This window comes from Periplaneta americana, chromosome 14, assembly GCF_040183065.1.
Source record: "Periplaneta americana isolate PAMFEO1 chromosome 14, P.americana_PAMFEO1_priV1, whole genome shotgun sequence".
Lineage (NCBI taxonomy): Eukaryota > Metazoa > Arthropoda > Insecta > Blattodea > Blattidae > Periplaneta > Periplaneta americana.
Window position 1 is genome coordinate 23,027,918 of NC_091130.1, and position 24,345 is coordinate 23,052,262.

Below are 24,345 nucleotides of genomic sequence, written 5' to 3' on the forward strand. Positions count from 1 at the left end.
CCTATATCCCGGCATCAAATGAAGGGCGAATCCTCGGACCTCACCTCATCTCACTACATCTCGCCAAAATATTGTAAAAAATTGCACAAAATTGTAAAAACTGTAGAAATTACTAAATTATAAAACTGTAAAAATTGTAAAATATTGTAAAAATTGTAATTGTAATATTGTAAACTTTTGACTTGTTCCACAACTTAAAGCTTCATTGCTCATGTAAGATCTATGGAATATAATGAATGAATGAATGAATGAATGAATGGATGAATGAATGGATGGATGAATGAATGAATGAATTTGGTCCCTGTACAAACATCAAGGAGTTTCATATACTTATGTATAACGACAGGAGTGAAACATCACTTACTGAGGGGTGTCCTAAACTTTTGGTAGGGGCTGTAGTGACAGAATTCTATACTAAAATTAGATTATTTATGTGCGTGTATATTACCGATAAGAACTTTTTATAACAATATCTAAATCAAACACTTAAAATGTCTAAAATTTTGGCAGCCGAGACCCGTAAATACTTAAAATATCTCTTAACAAAAGTCGACTCTCTCTATAAATTCTATGAAAAGGAAACTTCTACCCTTCCATTTTTATAACTGCTCCATAAAAGAGAAATCTGTGCAATTTACTTGTCCCGGAATGTACAGAACTACAGAAGCCCTGCGTGCAATGGCGGACGGCGAACACAGTGAGGGTTGTGTGAGGGAGGGAACGGGCGCAGTGTTATCATTGGAAACATGCCTCCACTCTGATTTTTTAATCCCCTTTCGTGGATTTTAAAATGAGTGCAGAACGCCGTTAATGCCTTCGGCAAACAGTGATGTTCCTGCCCTACCGGTGAAGAGGGTGGGGAGAGGGGGTGAGTTTTCAACTGAAAATCCATCGCTCTGTGAGCTTAAATAAACGCAGCATGTATTCAAATGGAAATGTTTGTATGGTATATGCCACACACACACACACATGCGACACTTTTTATTAACTTCGACTTTGCACTTACATCAGCACAATTTTTTTAATACAGAGCCAGAAAAGGTAGATAGCGACGTGTACAGGCGTATAAAATGTAAATTCCTTCTCTGACGTTATCTGCAGAACCGTTGCCACGGTGCGAGATGAGGGAAAAGGGTGGCCGTGATGATGGCGGTGGGGTTTTCCCCTTCCATATTAGTCCGAACGCATACCATACTCACCTACTACAAAGATATGCATTGGAGTTGAAGCGTATTTGTAGGAATAGCCTAGATACAGACCCAAGCTGCAATGAATCCACAGTCTCCTGATTACAGACTTTACAACTCTGACATAATCTCATTGGTATACGGGTTTGAGTCTGAATTATGCCGTTCGTAGAGGCCTACATATTTGTACTAAGGTCACGCACTTTCAAACATTTGGACACTTTACGTTTTCTTCCTTGAATTTATTTAATTTTGCTTTCTCATGACAAGAAGCATTTACGAGTGAATTATATTAGAAATGATGAATATGACAATAGAATTTTTTTGCGATAGTGCGTAAAGTTGATTAAGTCTCGTGACCAGAATATTGTACGAAATGGAAATATAAAAATTGGAGATTTTTCCTTCGAAGAGGTGGAAAAATTCTAACTCTTGGAGCAACAGTAGCAAATATAAATGACACTCTGACACTAGGGAGGAAATTAAACGCAGAATAAATATGGGAAATGCCTGTTATTATTCAGTTGAGAAGCTTTTGTCATCTAGTCTGCTGTCAAAAAATCTGAAAGTTAGAATTTATAAAACAGTTATATTACCGGTTGTTCTGTATGGTTGTGAAACTTGAACTCTCACTTTGAGAAAGGAACAGAGATTAAGGGTGTTTGAGAATAAGGTTGTTAGGACAATATTTGGGGCTAAGAGTGATGAAGTTACAGGAGAATGGAGAAAGTTACACAACACAGAACTGCACGCATTGTATTCTTCACCTGACATAATTAGGAACATTAAATCCAGACGTTTGAGATGGACAGGGCATGTAGCACGTATGGGCGAATCCAGAAATGCATATAGAGTGTTAGTTGGGAGGCCGGAGGGAAAAAGACCTTTGGGGAGGCTGAGACGTAGATGAAAAGATAATATTAAAATGGATTTGAGGGAGGTGGGATATGATGGTGGAGACTGGATTAATCTTGCTCAGGATAGGGACCAATGACGGGCTTATGTGAGGGCGGCAATGAACCTCCGGGTTCCTTAAAAGCCAGTAAGTAAGTAAGTGCGTAAAGTTCCATTTTACTCACTGTTTTCAATGCGTAAAGAAGTAAGTAATCTCTTTACGCACTGCTATTCATTTTACGCACTGTCAAAGAAAATGTAATATTCAATATACAAACTTAATTCAATAAAAATTAAAGCATTACCTCGATCTTTAATTTTGTAAATAGGTAGTCGTATTTAAAAAGATTATTTGCGCCCTTATCTAAAATTCTTTCAAAAACAAAAACACAACAGGATGACGATAATAAAATAGATCTGAGAGAGGTGTGATATGATGGTAGGGACTAGATTAATCTTGCTCAGGATAGAGATCGATGGTGGGCTTATGTGAAGGCGGCAATGAACCTCCAGGTTCTTTAAAAGCTATTTGTAAGTAAATAAATAAATTGGTAATAATAATAATAATAATAATAATAATAATAATAATAATAATCCGTGGCGCTACAGCCCGTGAAGGGCCTAGACCGACCAGCCGGCTGCTGGCCTCACGCCCACATGCCGAAGCAGAGGTGGACGATCATCTAACCAGAATGTAGGTATCGTGTGGTTAGCACGATGATCCCCCCAGCCGTTATAGCTGGTATTCGCAACCGGATTTCGCTACCTATCGTAGCTCTCCAAGTGCATCACGATGCTGGGTGGGCACCGGTCCCATACACTGGCCGAAATTTCATGAGAAAATTTCTTCCCCCATGAGGACTCGAACCAGCGCGCATTCCGTAACGCGAGTCCTAGGCGGGATGCCTTAGACCGCGACGTCACGGCGCGGGACTCAAATAAATTGGTAACGATATTAAATTTAGTTTTCGCTTTTGAATATAATCTGAATACAAAGATATTTTACGTTCTATCACGTTATTCTAAAAAAGGAATGTTTTGGACATGTGTTGAAAAACTATTTTTTTTTTTCATTTATTAAAAGTGTGACAAGAAGTATTTCAAATTACAACATGTAGGCCCTAATTTTCACTTTCTGGATTCTTCAAGTCTTAAAAGGTACCTATGGTCATATTTTTATCACTTATACATTGTTATGTCGTAAAAAAATACCTCAAATTTATCAAAGATTGGTTATGCTAGGAATTACACTTATGCTAACTGACATTCGAACCCGATGCTCTGGCATGAGAAGTCTACGTTTTTACAATTCACCTTACCGTAGACTAAGTATAAATAATATCAGGTACCATACTTCGATTATAACAAAACCAAGACAGGAATTAACTAAACGGCATGCATTCTTAGAAACAAAAGCCACGTCGATGGCATTTAAACTATGACATTCTTCGAAGTTACGACCGTGCAGTAGAAAATAAGTTGCAATCAAATGTGTTATCTGCATTTCTAGCAAACACATTTATTGCTGTTTGCAAATAATTTCGCGCTACAAACTTCTCTCCCGTTCTCGATAGCTAGAAACGTTCTTGTTGCCATACCAACATACCGACAGATCTGTGATCTTCGACTGTTATTTTTCAACTCAAATATGGGGTTCTCGTCGACTTGGAGTAGGTATGGGGGATACAAAATGATAAGGATGTGGCCTATTCGAACAGGATTCTCACAGAATGGAATAGGGTTCGTTACTCTGACAGATTTGTGGCTGAAAGTGAGTTTGTGGAATATTTTAACGTCGGAAGTTTACGCTCGAATTTAAAATGAATGAAACTGTTCGAAAATGTCTACATCTGACGTCAATTTGCTTAGCAACGGTAATAAGTTACCTACGACATATTACTTTGAGGTCACTTGCGTAGGAACTAATTATTCTGATAACACAATCATGGTAATTCCATTATACACACTAGTAGGGCTTACAGATATACGGTATATGTTCAATAAATAAATGAAGGAAAAATAATATTAATAAGAAAACGAAAATACGCTCAATCATATTCACAATCCTTATAAACAATAAACGATTTCTTAAAAATCTAAATATCAGAATAACATCCAACGGAGAACATTTCACTCTGACCAAAAATATGGATTACCCAACAAATTTAATTTATACAGATTTGAATGTATTGTCTATTGAAGAAATTTATAAATATAGTTTAGGCCTACTAACTTACTACCATAGAAATCAAATAAAACATAAATCTAATCGACATGAATATCGTACTCGGAGATAAAAGTCTACTTTCCCATTAATTCAGCCTAAATGTCATACAAGTCCAGCTCCTAAACATGGTGCTAGTTTCGGCCCAAGACATTATAATAAAATTACAAACCATTTTCCAAATTTGAAATATTTTAAAATTGAAGCTTTTGAAGAAGAAATTTGTAAAATTATCCATGATATAACTTATAATATTAACAAATGTATTTTTTTAACTTTTATTTCTGTCGACTATATTAATGTTTTTATTGAATATCACTGGCTTCTGTCGGATTGTCAATTTATATTAAACTAGTGGCTTGTACTGCAAATGCTGCAAACTAAGTTCATTAGACGTTCAAATAAACATTTTTCAGATTTATTTTCAATGAAGAATACCAGATATTCTGAAAGTTATTTGCTTCCTTAATAATGAAAGATACTCTCTCTCGAGCCAATACTGAAGAGAACCAAGCATATAAATATTTACACCACACCTCCATTAAATATATGAAAAAGACCCAACCCTACTTGATTAATAACTATAAAAATATTTGATTTTTAATAATAGTCTATTATTATCTTACGTAAGTTTTATAGCTTTCAGTAATATATACACTATATATACTATATAGCCGCCACTCAGTAAAATATAGAAATCAAAATCTAATTTAAGTTATTCTCTACATCTACTTACATAACCCCAAAACGTTTCACTTTCATATCATCAATAGCATTAATAAAAAACAGTCACATCATGGGATTAACTACAATAATATTTTATTTCTAATGGTAATAATGTCATCAAACCACCTCAAGTTTTGTAGCTTTTAATATCCAATACATAGCTGTACCCAGAAAACTACACGCCACAGAATCGAACCTGCAAATTATTTTTCGTAAGTTAGATTTTTAATAACAAATTTAATTTCAGCTCTAAATATGTCTGCATTCTTGCAGATCATGGCCTTCGTGTAATATTGTTTACTGCAGTGTGTGTTTTGTTTTATTCTGAAATGAAATTAGCTAGTTTTCAAAACTGACGACAGATGGATTTTGGAAAATAGGAAAATTATGTAGAAAAATTGACATTTCACTGAAAACTACTATTTGTCTAAAAAACTTTGAGTTCCAAGCTTCAAAATGAGGGGTTATTTATTAAAATCCGTTCAGCCGTTTTCCCGTAATTTCCATTACCAGTTCAAATTATATATATAGATGTGTATTTTTGTCTCTTATTCTCTTTCTTCTTTATTCTTGCTCTTGTGTTGTATTTATTGGTTTGAATTAAGTTACTGTATTCAGTAATCTGTCCTTGTAAGTTTTATGTTATATTATTACCTAAGACCACAACGTACACGAGCTTGGCTCTTACGGTAGTGGCTAGAAACATTTTTGTTTTATAATTTTAATTTGTACTCACTAGGTAGCTAGTTAAATAAATAAATAATTAAATAAATAAATAAATTGTAGACCTCATTTTAACGAAGTCCCAAAGATTTGAAAAGCGTATCGATTTAGGTCACATATATTTAAAGATTGTTGCATAAAAGAACGTAGTTCATATCTTGTTAAATATAACCGCTGGAGTCAAGAACTAGAGACCACGACGTACGAAATTGTAAGTGCTTTAACCAACGGCGTGGAGGGGGGGGGGATAATCCCAGGTAAACGAGATGGTGGTTGGCCCCGCCCATTCCTGATAAAAATAAAGTTAGCAGCAGTGGTTCACACCTAGTGGCTTGCACATGAGAGATGAGCACGCAACCTGAATAACAAGCCCTGATAAGACTCCCTGCGTGATTGAGGTGCACGACAGAGTCGGTAACGCAGCGACCTGCACTCCCATCACCACCAGACAGCTTAATCGTAAAAAGGCTTCTGGACAGGCTGGTGCTTGAGATAGGAAGTTGACAAAAGAATTTTGGTTAATGTTCTTTCAGAGTAGTTCGGTGTACTTCTTCATTTCACTGCTCCATTACTGGAATATAATTTTTCCGCTGTCTCTGGGTGTGTTCTGTAGTTTGATAGGGATTTTAAGGGATACTGGGACTGAATTTTGAAATTCTTACAAATTTAATTCGATTTATTTCATTTTTTTTAGCTGTTTCTTAGATGCATTAAGAACTACTGTCCGACCGAGTAAATATGTCGCATCTCGGGCTGTCTTAGCTCTTTTTTGAAAATATTTAGCCTACTGTACTTATGGAATTAGAAGCCTACGTAATATTTATTTATTTACTTATTTATTTATTTACTTATTTATTTACTCACTTATTTATTTACTTATTTACTTGTTTATTTACTTATTTACTTATTTATTTACTTGTTTATTCACTTATTTACTTATTTATTTATTTACTTATTTATTTACTTATTTACTTACTTCTTTACTTATTTACTTATTTACTTATTTATTTACTTATTTATTTACTTGTTTATTGACTTGTTTATTTACTTATTTATTTATTTACTTATTTATTTACTTATTTATTTATTTACTTATTTATTTACTTATTTATTTATTTACTTATTTATTTACTTATTTACTTGTTTATTTACTTATTTATTTATTTACTTATTCATTTACTTATTTACTTGTTTATTTACTTATTTACTTATTTATTTACTTGTTTATTCACTTATTTACTTATTTATTTATTTACTTATTTATTTACTTATTTACTTACTTCTTTACTTATTTACTTACTTATTTACTTATTTATTTACTTGTTTATTGACTTGTTTATTTACTTATTTATTTATTTACTTATTTATTTATTTACTTATTTATTTATTTACTTATGTATTTACTTATTTATTTATTTACTTATTTACTTGTTTATTTACTTATTTACTTATTTATTTACTTATTTACTTGTTTATTCACTCATTTACTTATTTATTTATTTACTTATTTACTTACTTCTTTACTTATTTACTTATTTATTTACTTATTTGCTTATTTATTTACTTATTTATTTAATTACTTATTTATTTATTTACTTATTTATTTACTTATTTACTTCTTTATTTATTCATTTACTTATTTATTTATTTATTTACCTATTACTTATTTACTTATTTATTTACTTATTCACTTATTTACTTACTTATTTACTTATTTATTTACTTATTTATTTACTTATTTACTTATTTATTTATTTACTTATTTATTTATGTAATTTATTTATTTATTTACTTATTTACTTGTTTATTTATTTACTTATTTATTTATATATCTACTTATTTACTTATTTGTTATTTATTTATTTATTTAGTTATTTACTTATGTATTTATTTACTTATTTAATTATTTACTTATTTACTTATTTCTTTACTTACTTATTTACATACTCATTATTTACTTACTTACTTACTAATTTATTTATTTATTTATTTATTCATTTATTTATTTATTTATTCTGGTGTAGTGAAGGCCATCAGGCCTTCTCTTCCACACCACCAGAAATACAAATACAATAATAGAAATAAAAAGAAATATCGCACTATAAACAAAGTAAAGCCACACAAAAACATACACAGGTTGCAGTCACACAAACTTTAAATGAGTGATTAAGTATCGTAATTAATTATATTTTAACTAATTAACTAACACAAACAAGATACTTCCAATTTTAATCTAGAGTAAAAACACAAATCAACACTTCTAGCAATACCTAAAAAGCATTAACTAAAACAAAATTTTTCAATTTAATTTTGAATTGTGATAAAGTCCGGCAGTTCCTGACGTCATTAGGTAACGAATTCCAGAGGCGAGGTATTTCTACAGTGTAGGAGGATGAGTATAAAGACGTTCTATGATGAGGGTTAGAAAGGAGTGCTTGATGCCGGTTTCGAAGAGTTGTAAGAAATTGAAAGCGCGATAACAGATAATTCGGAGTAGAAGTATACATGATTCTAAACAGAAGAGACAGTGAATGTATTGTTCTTCGTTCCTTCAGACGCACCCATGAAAGTAACTGGAGGGAAGGTGTTATATGGTCAAATTTACGAGTACTGCAGATGAATCGTATGCACACATTATGAACACGTTGTAGTCTCTCAGCTAAGAGTGAACTTACATTAGTTAGCAAGGAATCGCAATAATCAAACTGGGGCATTACAAGAGTCTGGAAATTATGCAACTGTTTAAAATAAGATAAGGATCCAGTTAAGTGTCACGTGATTTCCTCCGTTTTGACAGCCCTGTGACATAACCATTCAGTCAGACAGTGTGTGCAAATTTTGAGCTGAATTGGACTACTAGTTTTAAAGTTACTTTTATTTTAATACTTACTTACTTATGGCTTTTAAGGAACCCGGAGGTTCATTGCCGCCCTCACATAAGCCCGCCATCGGTCACTATCCTGAGCAAAATTAATCCAGTCCCTACCATCATATCCCACCTCCCTCAAATCCATTTTTATATTATCCTCCCATCTACGTCTCGGCCTCGGTCGTGGACAGCCGATAAGGGGTGGTCCCTCAACTTGGGGGTTGGGCGAAAGGCTAACAACCCATCACCGTAAAAAACCAGCTTGTTACGAAACCACTTTTATTTTAATAATGCAAATTAGTACCTAATAAGATTTATATCGCATTAGTACAAGATATATTACAATATGATATAATGGAATGGGGTTGTGGTTTTAGTACATCCCTCATAACAATAACACGGCTACAGAAAAGGACAATAAAAATATCTTGAATATCCCTAAGAACTGTTGCATTCTGAATTTAAAGTAGGCCTAGTCTATTTGATATCCATCAAATTTATAAAAATATCTTATTGAATTTCGTACATAAAAGAGAAATATACTGTATTTAATTTATATTTAGTTGGTAGAGCAGCTGGCTACGGACTGGAAGGTCTGGGGTTCGATCCCAGGTGGTGACAGGATTTTTTCTCGTTGCTCAACTTTCAGAACGGCCCCGAGGTACACTCAGCCTCCTATAAAATTGAGAACCGGATCTTTCTCGGGGGTAAAAGGCGGTCAGAGCGTGGTGCCGACCACACCACCTCATTCTAGTGCCGAGGTCATGGAAAGCATGGGGCTCTATCTCCATGTCCCCCAAGTGCCTTCATGGCATGTTACGGGGATACCTTTTTTTTATTCATATAAATATAAAACTAAAAGATCAGACAACATATGCTTGACAGTTCCTGAATGTACCACAACTGCAGCATATAATCACAGTAGCAGCTTCGGTCTAAAGCTTTATAACAAGATAACAGCTAAATTTTAAAACATTCATTATTTGCTAATACTTCTTACTTTAAAAAAATTATCAAAGTTATTGTTTAAAGAGAAAATACAAAGTTTCAATTATTATAATATCTATTTTTCTTTTTCTCATTTTACTTTTTATTTTGTTAATTAATAAAATACTTATCTTAAAATTTTTATGAAGAAAAACAATATGTATTTTTGTTCTAGAAATAAATTATTATTATTATTATTATTATTATTATTATTATTATTATTATTATTATCGTCACCATCATCGTCATTATATATTTTGTAAAATATAAGCAGTTAAAATGGTTTGGGCATACGTCAGTTCAGCAGCTACCGAGAAAGATCCTAGACTGGGTATTACCTGGAAGAGAGAAGAGAGGTCGTCCCAGAGGCTCTTGCATGGATGATATTAGACGATGGATGAGAAGAAAAGGATTAGAAGAAATGGACTGGGATGACAGAACAGAATGGGAGAAGAAAATAGAAGTGGAATAAACTTTGGACATAGGAAGATGCATTTACATTATATACCTGTTCATGATGATGATCATGATGATGATGATTATTATTATTATTATTATTATTATTATTATTATTATTATTACTACTATTATCATTACTATTATCATTGTTATTGTCATTATTATTATTATTGCTATTATTATTATTATTATTATTATTATTATTATTATTATCATCATCATCTTCATGTTTCCACACCTTTTGTATTGTATTGTATTTATTAACATTCCATGGCATTCATACATTGCTTACAGCTAGAATATGGAACAAGTCAAAAAAATTAATACTATTATAAAATCTTAATTTATAGTCACAGTCTAGATGAAATATATACAGACGAGATTTACAATATACAGTAGTCTACTAGTACAACACAAAGTTTTAGTATCAATTTCATGAAGTGTTATTGAATGTTATGAATTCACCTACAGACAGAAGGCGTGAGAAATTAGGTACTTCTTTGATTTGGCCATAAATAATTTTATGTTTTGAGTTTCATTTTTTATATCGATAGGGAGGTTATTAAAATTTTTACTGCCATATAACGCACTCCTTTTTGATAGCACGATAGACTTGCCGATGGAGTATGAAAGTCATTTTTTGACGCGTATTTATGCTATGAACTGTTGAATTAGTTACAAAGTTTTCACGATTACATACGAGGAAGATTATTAATTAAAAGATATAGGCCTACTGACAAGCCATGGGAATTATTTGTAGTTTTTAGAAAATAGTCCTACACGATTCCCTAGATTTGGCACCTACTATTATTCTAATTACTCTTTTTTTTTGTAATAGAAATATACGCTACTGTTACTATCTGTGGAATTTTCCCAGAATATTATTCCAAAACTCATTACCGAGTGGAAGTATGCAAAGTATAGTGTTTTTAAGGTACTGATATTTACTATCTTTTGCATAGATCTAATAGCAAAACAAGCTGAATTTAGTTTGGGGGTAATTTCTTTGAGTTGGGCAGGGCATGTACCACGTATGGTCGAATCCAGAAATGCATATAGAGTGTTAGTTGGGCGGCCGGAGGGAAAAAGACCTTTGGGGAGGCCGAGACGTAGATGGAAGGATAATATTAAAATGGATTTGAGGAAGACGGGATATGATGGTAGGGACTGGATTAATCTTGCTCACGATAGGGACCGATGGCGGGTTTATGTGAGGGCGGCAATGAACCTGCGGGTTCTTTATAAGCCATTTGTTAGTAAGTATCTTCATGTTTTATCCGGGACAATTATTGCTGAAGTAATAGGTTTACGGGAATTTTTTTTTTACTGATGGCTGGTACTTGACTGTTTGTCATTCACCCATATGAAGCCAGATATGTAGACCAATGTAATGATAGATTCGTTGACCAGGGTGCGTCACAAGAGGATGGTCTATGCTACACTCGCGATTAGATGAGATTATGGTGGAGATTCTCTGGGAGCTCCCGGAGAAAATCCCTGTGTTATCTGGAACAGGGGCTTGCCCAACACAAGTTATAAATCGGTGTTTAGTCGGGGATCGAATCTGAGTCCACAGGAGTATAAGTACAGTGTCCTAGCCACTAAACCACAGTGACAGTTTGGATTTAAATGCTATAGGTTTTTATTAAATAAATAATGTCCATGGTTCTTCATATATACTATGTATAAAGCAGTGCTTGGTATTTGTAACGAGTGCCTTTTTTAATGTTCGCTTTTGGAAGAGAGTTTGTGGCAATAGTAATATGCGTTACAAGAGCGGTATGTTGAAGTTTTCATGTTCGAGGAAAAGTTTGAAAAAGCGAAACGTAGTTGAGCTTTTTTAATTTCCGAGAATTGAAAGAAAACATACCACTCGTGTATCGTACATTATTTTGTGCGAAGATCGTTTATTACATACCTGAAAAACGAATTTCTAATTAGTTGCAATGAAATCTCCACCTTGGTTTCTGTTCAATGACGGCAAATTTGCAAAAGAAAAATATCTATCTTCAACATTGTTGCTTTAAAATGTTTTCTGTGTTTACTATACTCCAGCAGGCCGTGATATATGTCTGTCTTCCCCCCCCCCCCAGTCTATAAATGCGAACTAAAAACAAACGGTAAGGTTATGTAATGATTTATTTTTCATTTTAATATTTAAAAACAATAATTAACAGTGAAATTTAGGTGAAATTGCAGTGGTAAGTTTCCAATTTATAATTATTACTACATCGAACGTCTCTAAAAATAATATGTTAAAAGCCTAAAGCAGTAAAATCAATATGTCACTTAAGCGGTAAGAAGAGGGAAATTGTTATGTGTGTTAGGTTGGGAATACTGAATGTGGTATTTTAGACTTTCCGCGGATTGGTTTTGTGCGGAAACCAAGGAAATACGCACGATCTCGGACAAAATAATATACACTAATACGTTTTTTTTTTTCCTTTAGATTTATATCTTATTTCAACTTCAGATCTGAAAACCCCTGCCAAACAGAAGCATGGAACAAAACCAAAATTTCTTCAACTGTAATATGTAATCAAACTTTGTATTCTATTATCTTGTTTTAAACAAATAATTGAAAATGAAAGGTTCTACCTCTGAAGTCTCTTTACTCATATAAATCGGCAAGGAATGCTTCCGTTGCAATACGATGCCGTAACCCATGGCAACAACACGGCCTTCCCTGAGTGACAAACAATTGACAGTGTTGTAGTGAATAATGGAGGAAACTTGTTCTCGACATTTTGCTATGAAACAGAAGAGACTCGCAAAGTGGCATAAATATTCACAAACAAAGAGAGGGAGGGGATTGTATTTCACGGTGATATACCCCAGAGAGAGAGAGAAGAAGAACCAGCTTCTTTCCAAGGCACCCTGTGCCTCACTCCTGATTAATTTTTGAAAACTGCTTCATTCCATCTTACGCAAGTTGCCAGGTCGTATTTACTAAGATCTAGATATTTTCTTTCCACCCCCTCCCTCCCACCCTTAAGACTTTTTTTTTCGGTGCAAAGGTTTTTATCCTCTTAAAACTTCCTTTTTGCCCTTTTCGCGTCCCATCTCTTTTTCGTTTTCCTGCAGCAAGATTTCAACCCCCTCCTCTTCCAACCCCTCGTGTTCGCTTGCTCTTCCTTTGCAAGCTGCATTGCTCTTTCCCAGGACCTCTGATCGCTCCAGCAACTTACAAGCGCCCCAAGGTTTCCTATGCCACCCCCTCCCCTTTTTTAGTTGTCTCCTGATTCAGCAAGCGTGTCTTTATACCTCCATAGTCCCAGCTTGTTTCTTCATCTCTGTCTCCACCCACCCCCCAAAGAACCCCCCTTCTTTTCCAAGCCTATCTCGTCCACCCACTTAACAGAGTGAGAGAGGCAAAGGGTAAGGAAATAAAAAAAAAAAAGTTCTAAGAAGAAGTAGACGGCGAAATGGGAGGAAAATTTAATTTCAATCTAGTTGATTCAGCAATGCTGTTGCTAAAGTTTAATCTTTGATCAGAGGGTTTAAGTCCTTCCCTATAATGGCGGAAAAGAGGGTGGGTGGGGGTGGTAGAAGAGTTTTATGCATGGTAAAAAAAGGAGAAAGGGACAGCGATATCCGCACGAAGAAAAGAGAAACGAAGCTATAGGATCACTAAGAAAAAAAAAAAATCATCTGATTGCACGAAACTGAAAAACCTGTAATGGCACAGAATCGGTTTCTCTAGTCCTGTCATGTCATGTGTTGTCTTGTTGAGGGTAAAACCAGCGAATAGGGATTATAAAGAATGGACACTTCGCGTCGGTACCTTTGATGTAGCCGGACTGATTTCAATGACCTTTAAGCCAGGTAGAGCGTGAGATTCTCCTTTCTCCCTAGAGTTGGCGCTGACATTACACCAGCTAGCAGTCGACACAGCGGAAATATAACGCATATAATTAATACATCTAGATACATTATGTACTTACTTACTTACTGGCTTTTAAGGAACCCGGAGGTTCATTGCCGCCCTCACATAAGCCCGCCATTGGTCCCTATCCTGAGCAAGATTAATCCACTTTCTATCATCATATCTCACCTCCCTCAAATCCATTTTAATATTACCTTCCCATCTACGTCTCGGCCTCCCCACAGGTCTTTTCCCCTCTGGCCTCCCAACTAACATTCTATATGCATTTCTGGATTCGTCCATACGTGCTACATGCCCTGCCCATCTCAAACGTCTGGATTTAATGTTCCTAATTATGTCAGGTGAAGAATACAATGCGTGCAGTTCTGCGTTGTGTAATTTTTTCCATTCTCCTGTAACTTCATCCCTTTTAGCCCCAAATATTTTCCTAAGAACCTTATTCTCAAAAACCCTCAATCGCTGTTCCTATCTCAAAGTGAGAGTCCAAGCTTCACAGCCATACAGAACAACCGGTAATATAACTGTTTTATAAATTCTGAATTTCAGATTTTTTGACAGCAGACTGGATGACAAAAGCTCCTCAACCGAATAATAACAAGCATTTCCCATATTTATTCTGCGTTTAATTTCCTCTCGAGTGTCATTTATATTTGAATTTTTCCACCTCTTCGAAGTATAAATCTCCAACTTTTATAGTTCCATTTCGCACAATAACTTATTCTGATCACGAGACATAATCATATACTTAGTCTTTTCGGGATTTACTTCCAATCCTATCTCTTTACTTGCTTCAAGTAGAATTTTCGCGTTTTCCTTAATCGTTTGTGGATTTTCTCCTAATATATTCACGTCATCCGCATAGACAAGAAGCTGATGTAACCCGTTCAATTCCAAACCCTCTGTGTTATCCTGAACTTTCCTAATGGCATATTCTAGAGCGAAGTTAAAAAGTAAAGGTGATAGTGCATCTCCCTGCTTTAGCCCGCAGTGAATTGGAAAAGCATCAGATAGAAACTGGCCTATACGGACTAGATAAATTATGTACTCAAATAAAATAAATTGGATCCATAAAATAATAAATCCGTCATTAACTGTAATGTCTAGACTCTAGAGTTCCTTTATAATGAGAGTTGAGACGTTGACCCCAACAACAATTAAAATATGTAATGATTTGATAGCACTGAAAATGAAAAAAACAAAACTCTTATGAGAAGTAAAACCATATAGGCCCCTACCTACATATATTATATTATATAAAAATATTAAACGAATTTGATACATAATTTTATAATGTATTATATTAATTTATAATATAAGTTATTATATCTGAAATATAAAAAAATATATATTATTACAACTAGTTCGTCATTGAGAAATAAGGAAAAGCTGTTAACTTGAATTTATGTTACTGGATTATGCAATAAGGCAGGCGATGTTTGGATCCTGTGTCTCAACTCTATTCTCAATTATTATCTTAGCCTATGCTCGATTACACTAACCTCTAGCGCTTGAAAGTGGAACTAAACGCCGGCGCACAGAGAAACAAAACACAGGAAAATTCGCTGTGTCCATTCTTTATAATCCCTATTCGCTGGTAAAACCCTGTAACTAAACCTGTTTTTTAAGATATTTGCATATTATCTCAAAAGTAAGAAAAAATATACTTTTTTCCTCTTGTGCGTACGATGACAAGGTAAAAGCGGTTCTCTTGCTGAGACGTCAATTTATATCCGCAACTCGATTTCCGTTATGAAGTATTCGGTGCACTCCAGCTGTCCTCTCTGGCACAGTTGTTCCGTCCACAAACAGAATTCCAATTCCACCTACGATCCGCGCCAGGAATAAACCGCACAACTTCAGAGTCACTCACAAGCTAGCTAGTACATTCTGTTGTTCCAACTTGCGTGTGGTGACACAATGACATACTCAACCTTACACAGGTACGATGACGCGTACATTTTAGGAGTCAAATTACCCACACATGCACAACATTGAATATTTATACCGTTCCCCGGTTAAACCACGAAATTTCAGAGGTTTGGATTTTGTCTCAAGTTGTAAGAAAACCGATCTATAACCGATAGACTACTTATAAAAATTTCTCAAATTCATTGGTTCTCTCTTCAAATTGAAATTACAGTAAAATTTGAATTGTACGTAACTGAAATTATGCACAACTTAGAACTTACTTACAAATGGCTTTTAAGGAACCCGGAGGTTCATTGCCGCCCTCACATAAGTCCACCATCAGTCCCTATCCTGAGCAAGAATAATCCAGTCTCTACCCTCATATCCCATCTCCATCAAATCCATTTCAATATTATCCTCCCATCTATGTCTTGGCCTCCTGAAAGGTCTTTTCCTCTCAGGTCTTTCAACTAACACTCTATATGCATTTCTAGATTCACCCATGCATGCTACATGCCCTGCCCATCTCAAACGTCTGGTTTTAATATTCCGAATTATGTTAGGTAAAGAACACAATGTGTGCAGTTTTGCGTTGTGTAACTTTCTCCATTCTCCTGTAACTTCATCCCTCTTAACCTCAAATATTTTTCTAAGCACCTTAAGTATTCTCGAACACCCTTAACCTCTGTTTCTCTCTCAAAGAAAGAGTCCAAGTTTCACAACCATACAGGATTATCGGTAATATAGCCTAACTTACTTACTTACTGGCTTTTAAGGAACTCGGAGGTTCATTGCCGCCCTCACATAAGCCCGCCATAGGTCCCTATCCTGAGCAAGATTAATTCAGTCTCTACCATCATATCCCACCTCCCTCACATCCATTTTAATATTATCCTCCAATCTACGCCTTGGCCTCCTCAAATGTCTTTTTTCCTCCGGCCTCCCAACTAATACTCTATATGCATTTCTAGATTCACCCATACGGGCTACATGCCCTGCCCATCTCAAACGTCTGGATTTAATGTTCCTAATTATGTCAGGTGAAGAATACAATGCGTGCAGTTGTGCGTTGTATAACTTTCTCTATTCTCATGTAACTTCATCCCTCTTAACACCAAATATTTTCTTAAACACCTTATTCTCGAACACTCTTAATCTCAGTTCCTGTCTCAGTGAAAGTCCAAGTTTCACATCCATACAGAACAACCGGTAATATAACTGTTTTATAAATTCTAACTTTCAGATTTTTTGTCAGCAGACAAGATGACAAAAGCTTCTCAACCGAATAATAACAGGCATTTCCCATATTTATTCTGCGTTTAATTTCCTCCCGAGTGTCATTTATATTTGAGCCGTTCAGAGCAAAAGTGGTGTAAGTTAAAATTGGGTAATGAGGTTTAAAGTAAAAATTCTGTACAATACAGCGCAAAGTAGGAATTAATATGTTCTTCTTGCTATTCACTGAGTACTAGTTTAAATAAATTGAATATTAATTGCTTCTTTGCGCTGTATTTTACAGAATGTTTACTTTAACCCTCACTACCCATTTTTGACTTACACCACTTCTGCTCTGAACGGCTCATTTGTTACTGTTGCTCCAAGGTATTTGAATTTTTCCACCTCTTCGAAGGATAAATCTCCAATTTTTATAGTTCCATTTCGTACAATATTCTGGTCATGAGGCATAATCATATACTTAGTCTTTTCGGGATTTACTTCCAACCCTATCGCTTTACTTGCTTAGTAGAATTTCCGCGTTTTCCCTAATCACTTGTCGCTTTTCTCCTAACTTATTCACGTCATCTGCATAGAGAAGAAGCTGATGTAACCCGTTCAATTCCAAACCCTCTGTGTTATAATGACCTTTTCTAATGGCATATTCTAGAGTGAAGAATATAGCCTAACTCTTTTATAAATTCTAACTTTCAGCAGACTGGATGACAAAAGCTTCTCAAAAGAGAATAATAACAGGCTTTTCCCGTATTTATTTTGCGTTTATTTTTCTCCCGAATGTCACTTTATGTTTGCTACTGTTGCTTCAAGATATTTGCATTTTTCTATCTCTTCATGAAAACAAAATATTATTCCACGATTGTTAAATTCAGACGTCAAGTTGTTGGTGATAGTACACCAGTTGGAAAAAATTACAATACATTAAAAATGGTTAACGGAAGCTGGTTATAGTTAAACAAACATGGTTTTTAAACGTTAACTTAGCGAAATGTTGATAAAACCTTATCGATGGACAGAAACATTTGAATATCGCAATTTATTGCAACATGTCTAACATAAATCATTCCAACTACACGAATATGAATGCTGAGCCCTGATTATTCACACAAGTTCATTAAAGAAAAGACATAAATTACATTCAGAAGTTTCTTGGATTTAAAACCTGGACACAAACTGCGACAATATTTGGGAAGGGTGATTTAGAGTTCTGCACCCAAATACCTTTACTCAGAAACTCAGAAATTCACAAGAATTGCCGTTATAATTGTGTAGAAACATCTATTTTAAGAGTATTTTAGTTTCTTCTCTCAATCTGATTTCACTGTCGCTCCGTTATTTGTAATACACCGTTCACCAACTTGTATTTACGAATGAAGTAAAAAAAATAAGTGATTAGTAAGTGATATAGTAGGCCAATGTGTGAATGAACATGTATATAAATGCAATATTGAGTGAATATATGATTGAAAAAAAATCAACGACTGAATAAAGTACAGCTCATGCATTTTGACAAGACACTCGCAATGCGCAGTAGGGAACAATGTTTCTGTGGAAGGGGTAGGAGTAGAAGGGAAGGTCGGGCGTGTGTATACAGAGTTCAAGGCAAAGGCTGACCCATTCCCCTATAATTCGTAAGTAGACTCATCCGATCTCGTGATCAGCTCTGTAGGAAGAGTGGGAGAGTGTCTGGACGTAATGCATGGGTTGTAACAGATTATTGAAAAATAGAATAGATTAATGAATAAATTAGCTAGCTAACAAATGAATTAATAGCAAAGGGTTCTTTAAATGACGAAGGATAATAATTTTGAATGGCTTTTTTATGCTCTCTGCAAAAATGAAATCTTTTTTCGTCAAACACTCACAGTTTTTATGTAATTCCTTAAGTGCGCTATATTTAAATTTCGCACTTAATCTTACACTGCAATCGACATAATTTATCATAAAGTGATTGAAAACGATCGGGTTAGAAGAGAATGGCCTGCTAGAACAACAATGAAATCCTGGGCAGAAAAATAACATTACAGAATGTCTGGTGAAACGAGAAAAGAACATCTCGCCGCCTATTCACAGTAAACTTGGAATAATGAAACAGTTTGTCAAAGTATTGCATAAAGACGGTGATATTTCTAAATTTTCCTTTCTCTCTGACGCTAAAATTAAAGAAGGAATATTTGTGGGACCCAACATAAGAAGTTTGATGAAATATGCCTTCCTCTTTGTCTCCTCACATGATACATATATGAAGAGTCCACTGCAAGAATGATGGATCTCATTTGGATTACATTTTGCAGGAGAAGCAGTTGAAAGTTTGAAATGCTTAGCGCTCAAAGCTTAACTGTAATTTTCCGATCATTACTGGACAATGACTATCAGTTTTAATGCCATATAACTCTCTATGTACATTCTATATGTCTTAAGCTATGCATTGACAGTCTTGGTTCATTTTCGACAAGAAAGTGACATCCATCATTCTTGCAGTGGACTCTTCATATCTTAATGTCGTTTATCATCACATATTTTCTTCTGCCCCGAACTCTTCTCCCGTTCGCATTTCCTTCTAGTGCATCCTTCAATAGGCAGTTTCTTCTCAGTCAGTGGCCCAAATAAATCCTTTTCCTCTTCAGTATCATTCTTTCTTCACCCACTCTTTCCAATACAGCTTCATTTCTTATTCTGTCTGTCCACATCACACATTGCATTCTTCTACATATCCATTTTTCAAATGCTTCTATTCTTTTCTCTTCACTTCGTCGTAATGTCCATATAATGCCACATTCCACACAAAGCACTTCACTAATCTCTTCCTTAGTTCTTTTTCCAGAGATCCGCAGAAGATGCTCCTTTTTCTATTAAAAGCTTCCTTTGCCATTGCTATCTTCCTTTTGACTTCCTGGCAGCAGCTCATGTTACTGCTTATAGTACACCCCAAGTATTTGAAGCTATCCACTTGCTCTACTGCCTCATTTAAAATTCGCAAGTGTACATTCTTTGTCTTCCTATGACCATGGTCTTCATAGTCTTATTTGCTTTTATCTTCATCCTATACTGCTCACAGCTGTCATTTAGCTCCAGTGGCATATTCTTTAGTATCATTTCCTCTTCTGCTAACAACGCCATATCATCAGCAAATCTGATGCACTTTATTCTTCTTCCTCCGACTATCACTCCTCCCATGTTTTGAAAATAGTTCTTGACTAAATTCTGCAAGTGTAAATCTGTAGAGCTCGGAAAAATTGCCACAAGTCAAAAATGTTAATTTTACAGGAGAAGAGAAAAAATACTGTCTTCACACTAGTTTATGTCGATTTGATTTTCTTCTGTATGAATTATTGTAATGGGAGAAATACTTGTCTCTTTTCCCAAGCGATCAGATGTTCCGTAAGTTGTCAATAAATTATTAAAAAATGTTTGTGGAAACTGACTTAAGTTATGCCACTCTTCTCTAGCACTGCAGAGCTGTTATCGTTTAGATAAATAAAAAAAATGGAACTAAATATTTCCGCACCGGAAATCGAACCCAGGACGATACGAAGGAGAAGAGTTCGCCAGGCGCTGTTCACCTGATATCCCAACATAGTTCAGTTGGTTAAGGGTACTCAGCGCGCCAAACTGAGGATCCTGGATTCGATTCCCTTTGCCATTAATAGTAGTAGTAATAATAATAATAATAATAATAATAATAATAATAATAATAATAATAATAATAATAATAATAATAATAATTCTATGTACATCTTGATTACACAACTTTTAACACTGTATCACTTCGGAATATGTATGATAAGACTTTCTTGTGTTAAATTTAACGTATGTTATGCAAATCTAGTCTTTCAGGTGAAGCTTCCTGTAAAGCAGATCTGAATAATTTCAAGGAAAAAAATTGTTCCGGGGCCGGGTATTGATCCCGGAACCTCTGGTTGAACGTACCAGCGCTCTCCCAACTGAGCTACCCGGGAACTCCACCCGACACCGTCTCAACTTCTCCCTTTATATCCACACAACTCGCGTGGGCTGACGAAACGCCCGAGACCCACATCGAGTGCACACAAACTCTGTGTGACTTGGAATTGTGGTTTTCTGTTAACGTACACAGTGACGTATATATTATGCAAATCTAGTCTTTCAGGTGAAGCTTCCTGTAAAGCAGATCTGAATAATTTCAAGGAAAAAAATTGTTCCGGGGCCTGGTATCGATCCCGGGACCTCTGGTTGAACGTACCGACGCTCTCCCAACTGAGCTACCCGGGAACTCCACCCGACACCGTCTCAACTTTTCCCTTTATGTCCACACAACTCGCGTGAGCTGACGAAACGCCAGAGACCCACATCGAGTACACACAAACTCTGTGACTTGGAATTGTGGTTAACGTATGTTGTTAGCATGTTTCGACCTATTTTGGGTCATCTTCAGAACTGGTCTTTGAGTCTACACTACGAACGCACCCTCGCAGGAAACAAGAGGCGCCAAGACCAACAACGACCAGTTCTGAAGATGACCCAAAATAGGTCGAAACATGTTAACAAGGTACGTTAAATTTAACACAAGGAAGTCTTATCATACATATTCCGAAATAATTCTATGTTGAGCGTAATTTTCGCGTTTACTTCTTTCAGAGCAAAAATCTTAAAACTCCTTCCTGGAATTTATTGAATGCGGCAAGTATGATAGTTGCTTGATATGAAGGAAAACGCAAGTTCTGTAGCTACAGTAATGATATAATTTTGTTGCAGGTACGGCATGGACCTCAACGGTGCGAGGCGGAAGAACGCGACGAGAGAGACGACGAGCACGCTGAAGGCCTGGCTCAACGAGCACAAGAAGAACCCCTACCCCACCAAGGGCGAGAAGATCATGCTGGCCATCATCACCAAGATGACGCTCACCCAGGTGTCCACGTGGTTCGCCAACGCGCGGCGACGCCTCAAGAAGGAGAACAAGATGACGTGGGAGCCGAGGAACCGTGTGGAGGACGAGGACAACAACAACGACGACGACGGCAGCGCCAGCGGGCGGAAGAGTGCCGACAACGTCAAGGATCCCGGTGAGTCCATGAGACAACATTACTTTCTTTTGAATAACATGTTTGGTAACAGAAATACGTAGGAAATTCTTTTAAGTGAATAAACTAGAAAGTTAACGATTTAGTAAGCGAATGAGTGGCAATTTTAACCAGTTAGTAAGTGAATAAGTTGTTAGATTGATGATTTAATAAGTGAATATGTTAAAAATAAACGAGTTAGTAAGAGAATAAATTATGAGTGAATTATTTAGTACGCGAATGAGTTCATAAGTGAATAATTTATTACATTGATGACTCAATAAGTGAATCTGTTAAAAATAAACTAGTAAGGGAATAAGTTATTGAGTGAGTGATTTAGCAAGCGAATGAGTTAATAAGTGAATAGCGTAGTAATTTCAACGAGTTGTAAGTGAACAATTCATTATGATTTGATAAGTGAATATGTTAAAAATAAACAAGTCAGTAAGTGAATAAGTTATTATAATGATGACTTAATAAGTGAATCTGTTAAAAATAAACTAATAAGGGAATAAGTTATTGAGTGAGTGATTTAGCAAGCGAATGAGTTAATACGTGAATAGCGTAGTAATTTCAACGAGTTGTAAGTAAACAATTCATTATGATTTGATAAGTGAATATGTTAAAAATGAACAAGTTAGTAAGTGAATAAGTTATTATAATGATGACTTAATAAGTGAATCTGTTAAAAATAAACTAATAAGGGAATAAGTTATTGAATGAGTGATTTAGCAAGCGAATGAGTTAATAAGTGAATAGCGTAGTAATTTCAACGAGTTGTAAGTGAACAATTCATTATGATTTGATAAGTGAATATGTTAAAAATAAACAAGTTAGTAAGTGAATAAGTTATTATAATGATGACTTAATAAGTGAATCTGTTAAAAATAAACTAATAAGGGAATAAGTTATTGAGTGAGTGATTTAGCAAGCGAATGAGTTAATACGTGAATAGCGTAGTAATTTCAACGAGTTGTAAGTGAACAATTCATTATGATTTGATAAGTGAATATGTTAAAAATAAACAAGTAGTAAGTAAATAAGTTATTATAATGATAACTTAATAAGTGAATCTGTTAAAAATAAACGAGTTAGTAAGGGAATAAGTTATTGAGTGAGTGATTTAGCAAGCGAATGAGTTAATAAGTGAATAACGTAGTAATTTCAACGAGTTAGTAAGTGAATTAGTCATTAGATTGATGATTTGCTAAGTGAATATGTTAAAAATAAACGAGTTAGTAAGTGAATATGTTACTGAATGAGCGATTTATTTATTTATATATATATTTATTTATTTATTTCATCAATCTTTGTTCACGTCACGGCGGATTAGATATAGAGTGAGCGATTTAGAAAGCGAATGAGTTAATATGTAAATAACGTGGCAATTTTAACGAGTTAGTAAGTGAATAAGTTGTTAGATTGAGGAATATGTTAAAAATAAACTAGTTAGTAAGTGAATAAGTTAGTGAGTAGATGAGTTAGTAAGTGAATGAGTTAAGTACTGAACGAGTTAGTAAATAAGTTATTGAGTTACTGAATTAGTAAGTGAATGAGTTTGTAGATAAATGAGGAACAGGAAATACAATATGTGAGTGATTGAATAAGATGACGTGAATAAGATAGTGAGTGGATGAGTTAGTAAGTGGGTGAGTTAAGTACTAAACGAGTTAGTAGATGATTATTGAGTAACTGAAATAGTAAGCGAAAGTGAATGAGTCTGTAGATAAATGAGAGACAAGGAATACAATATGTGAGTGATTGAATAACGATCAAGTGAATAAGTTAGTGAGTGGATGAGTTAGTAAGTGAAGGGGTTGAGTGGTGAACGAGTTAGTAAATGAATTATTGAATTACTGAAATAGTAAGTGAATGAGTTTGTAGATAAATGAAGAACAGGGATTACAATCTGTGGGTGACTGAATAATCGATCAAGTGAATAAGTTAGTGAGTGGATGAGTTAGTAAGTGAATTATTGAAGTACTAAACGAGTTATTGAGTTACTAAACTAGCAAGTGATTAAATAAACGATCAAGTGAATAAATTAATGAGTTAGGTAATGAACGAGTTAGTAAATGAAATTTTGAGTTACTGAAATATTAAGTGATTCTGTTTATTCACTCAGAAGAATTTCTGAAATAATTCTGTATACTTGACGTATATCTCCCTTTATTTTTGAACGTATCTTCTGTTGCTGCCTAGTTTTG

The 24,345-nt window shown here is 34.9% G+C and overlaps 1 protein-coding gene across 1 annotated transcript in view; it reads left to right on the forward strand.

Annotated features, from left to right (window-relative positions):
- The window catches only part of mirr (iroquois-class homeodomain protein mirror), a 359,729-nt gene that overhangs the window by 314,883 nt on the left and 20,501 nt on the right, over positions 1–24,345 (forward strand). Inside the window, exon 4 of the mRNA XM_069845095.1 lies at positions 21,831–22,141. Within this exon, the coding sequence (XP_069701196.1) occupies positions 21,831–22,141 (311 nt within the window). The remainder of the gene's footprint in view (positions 1–21,830; positions 22,142–24,345) is intronic.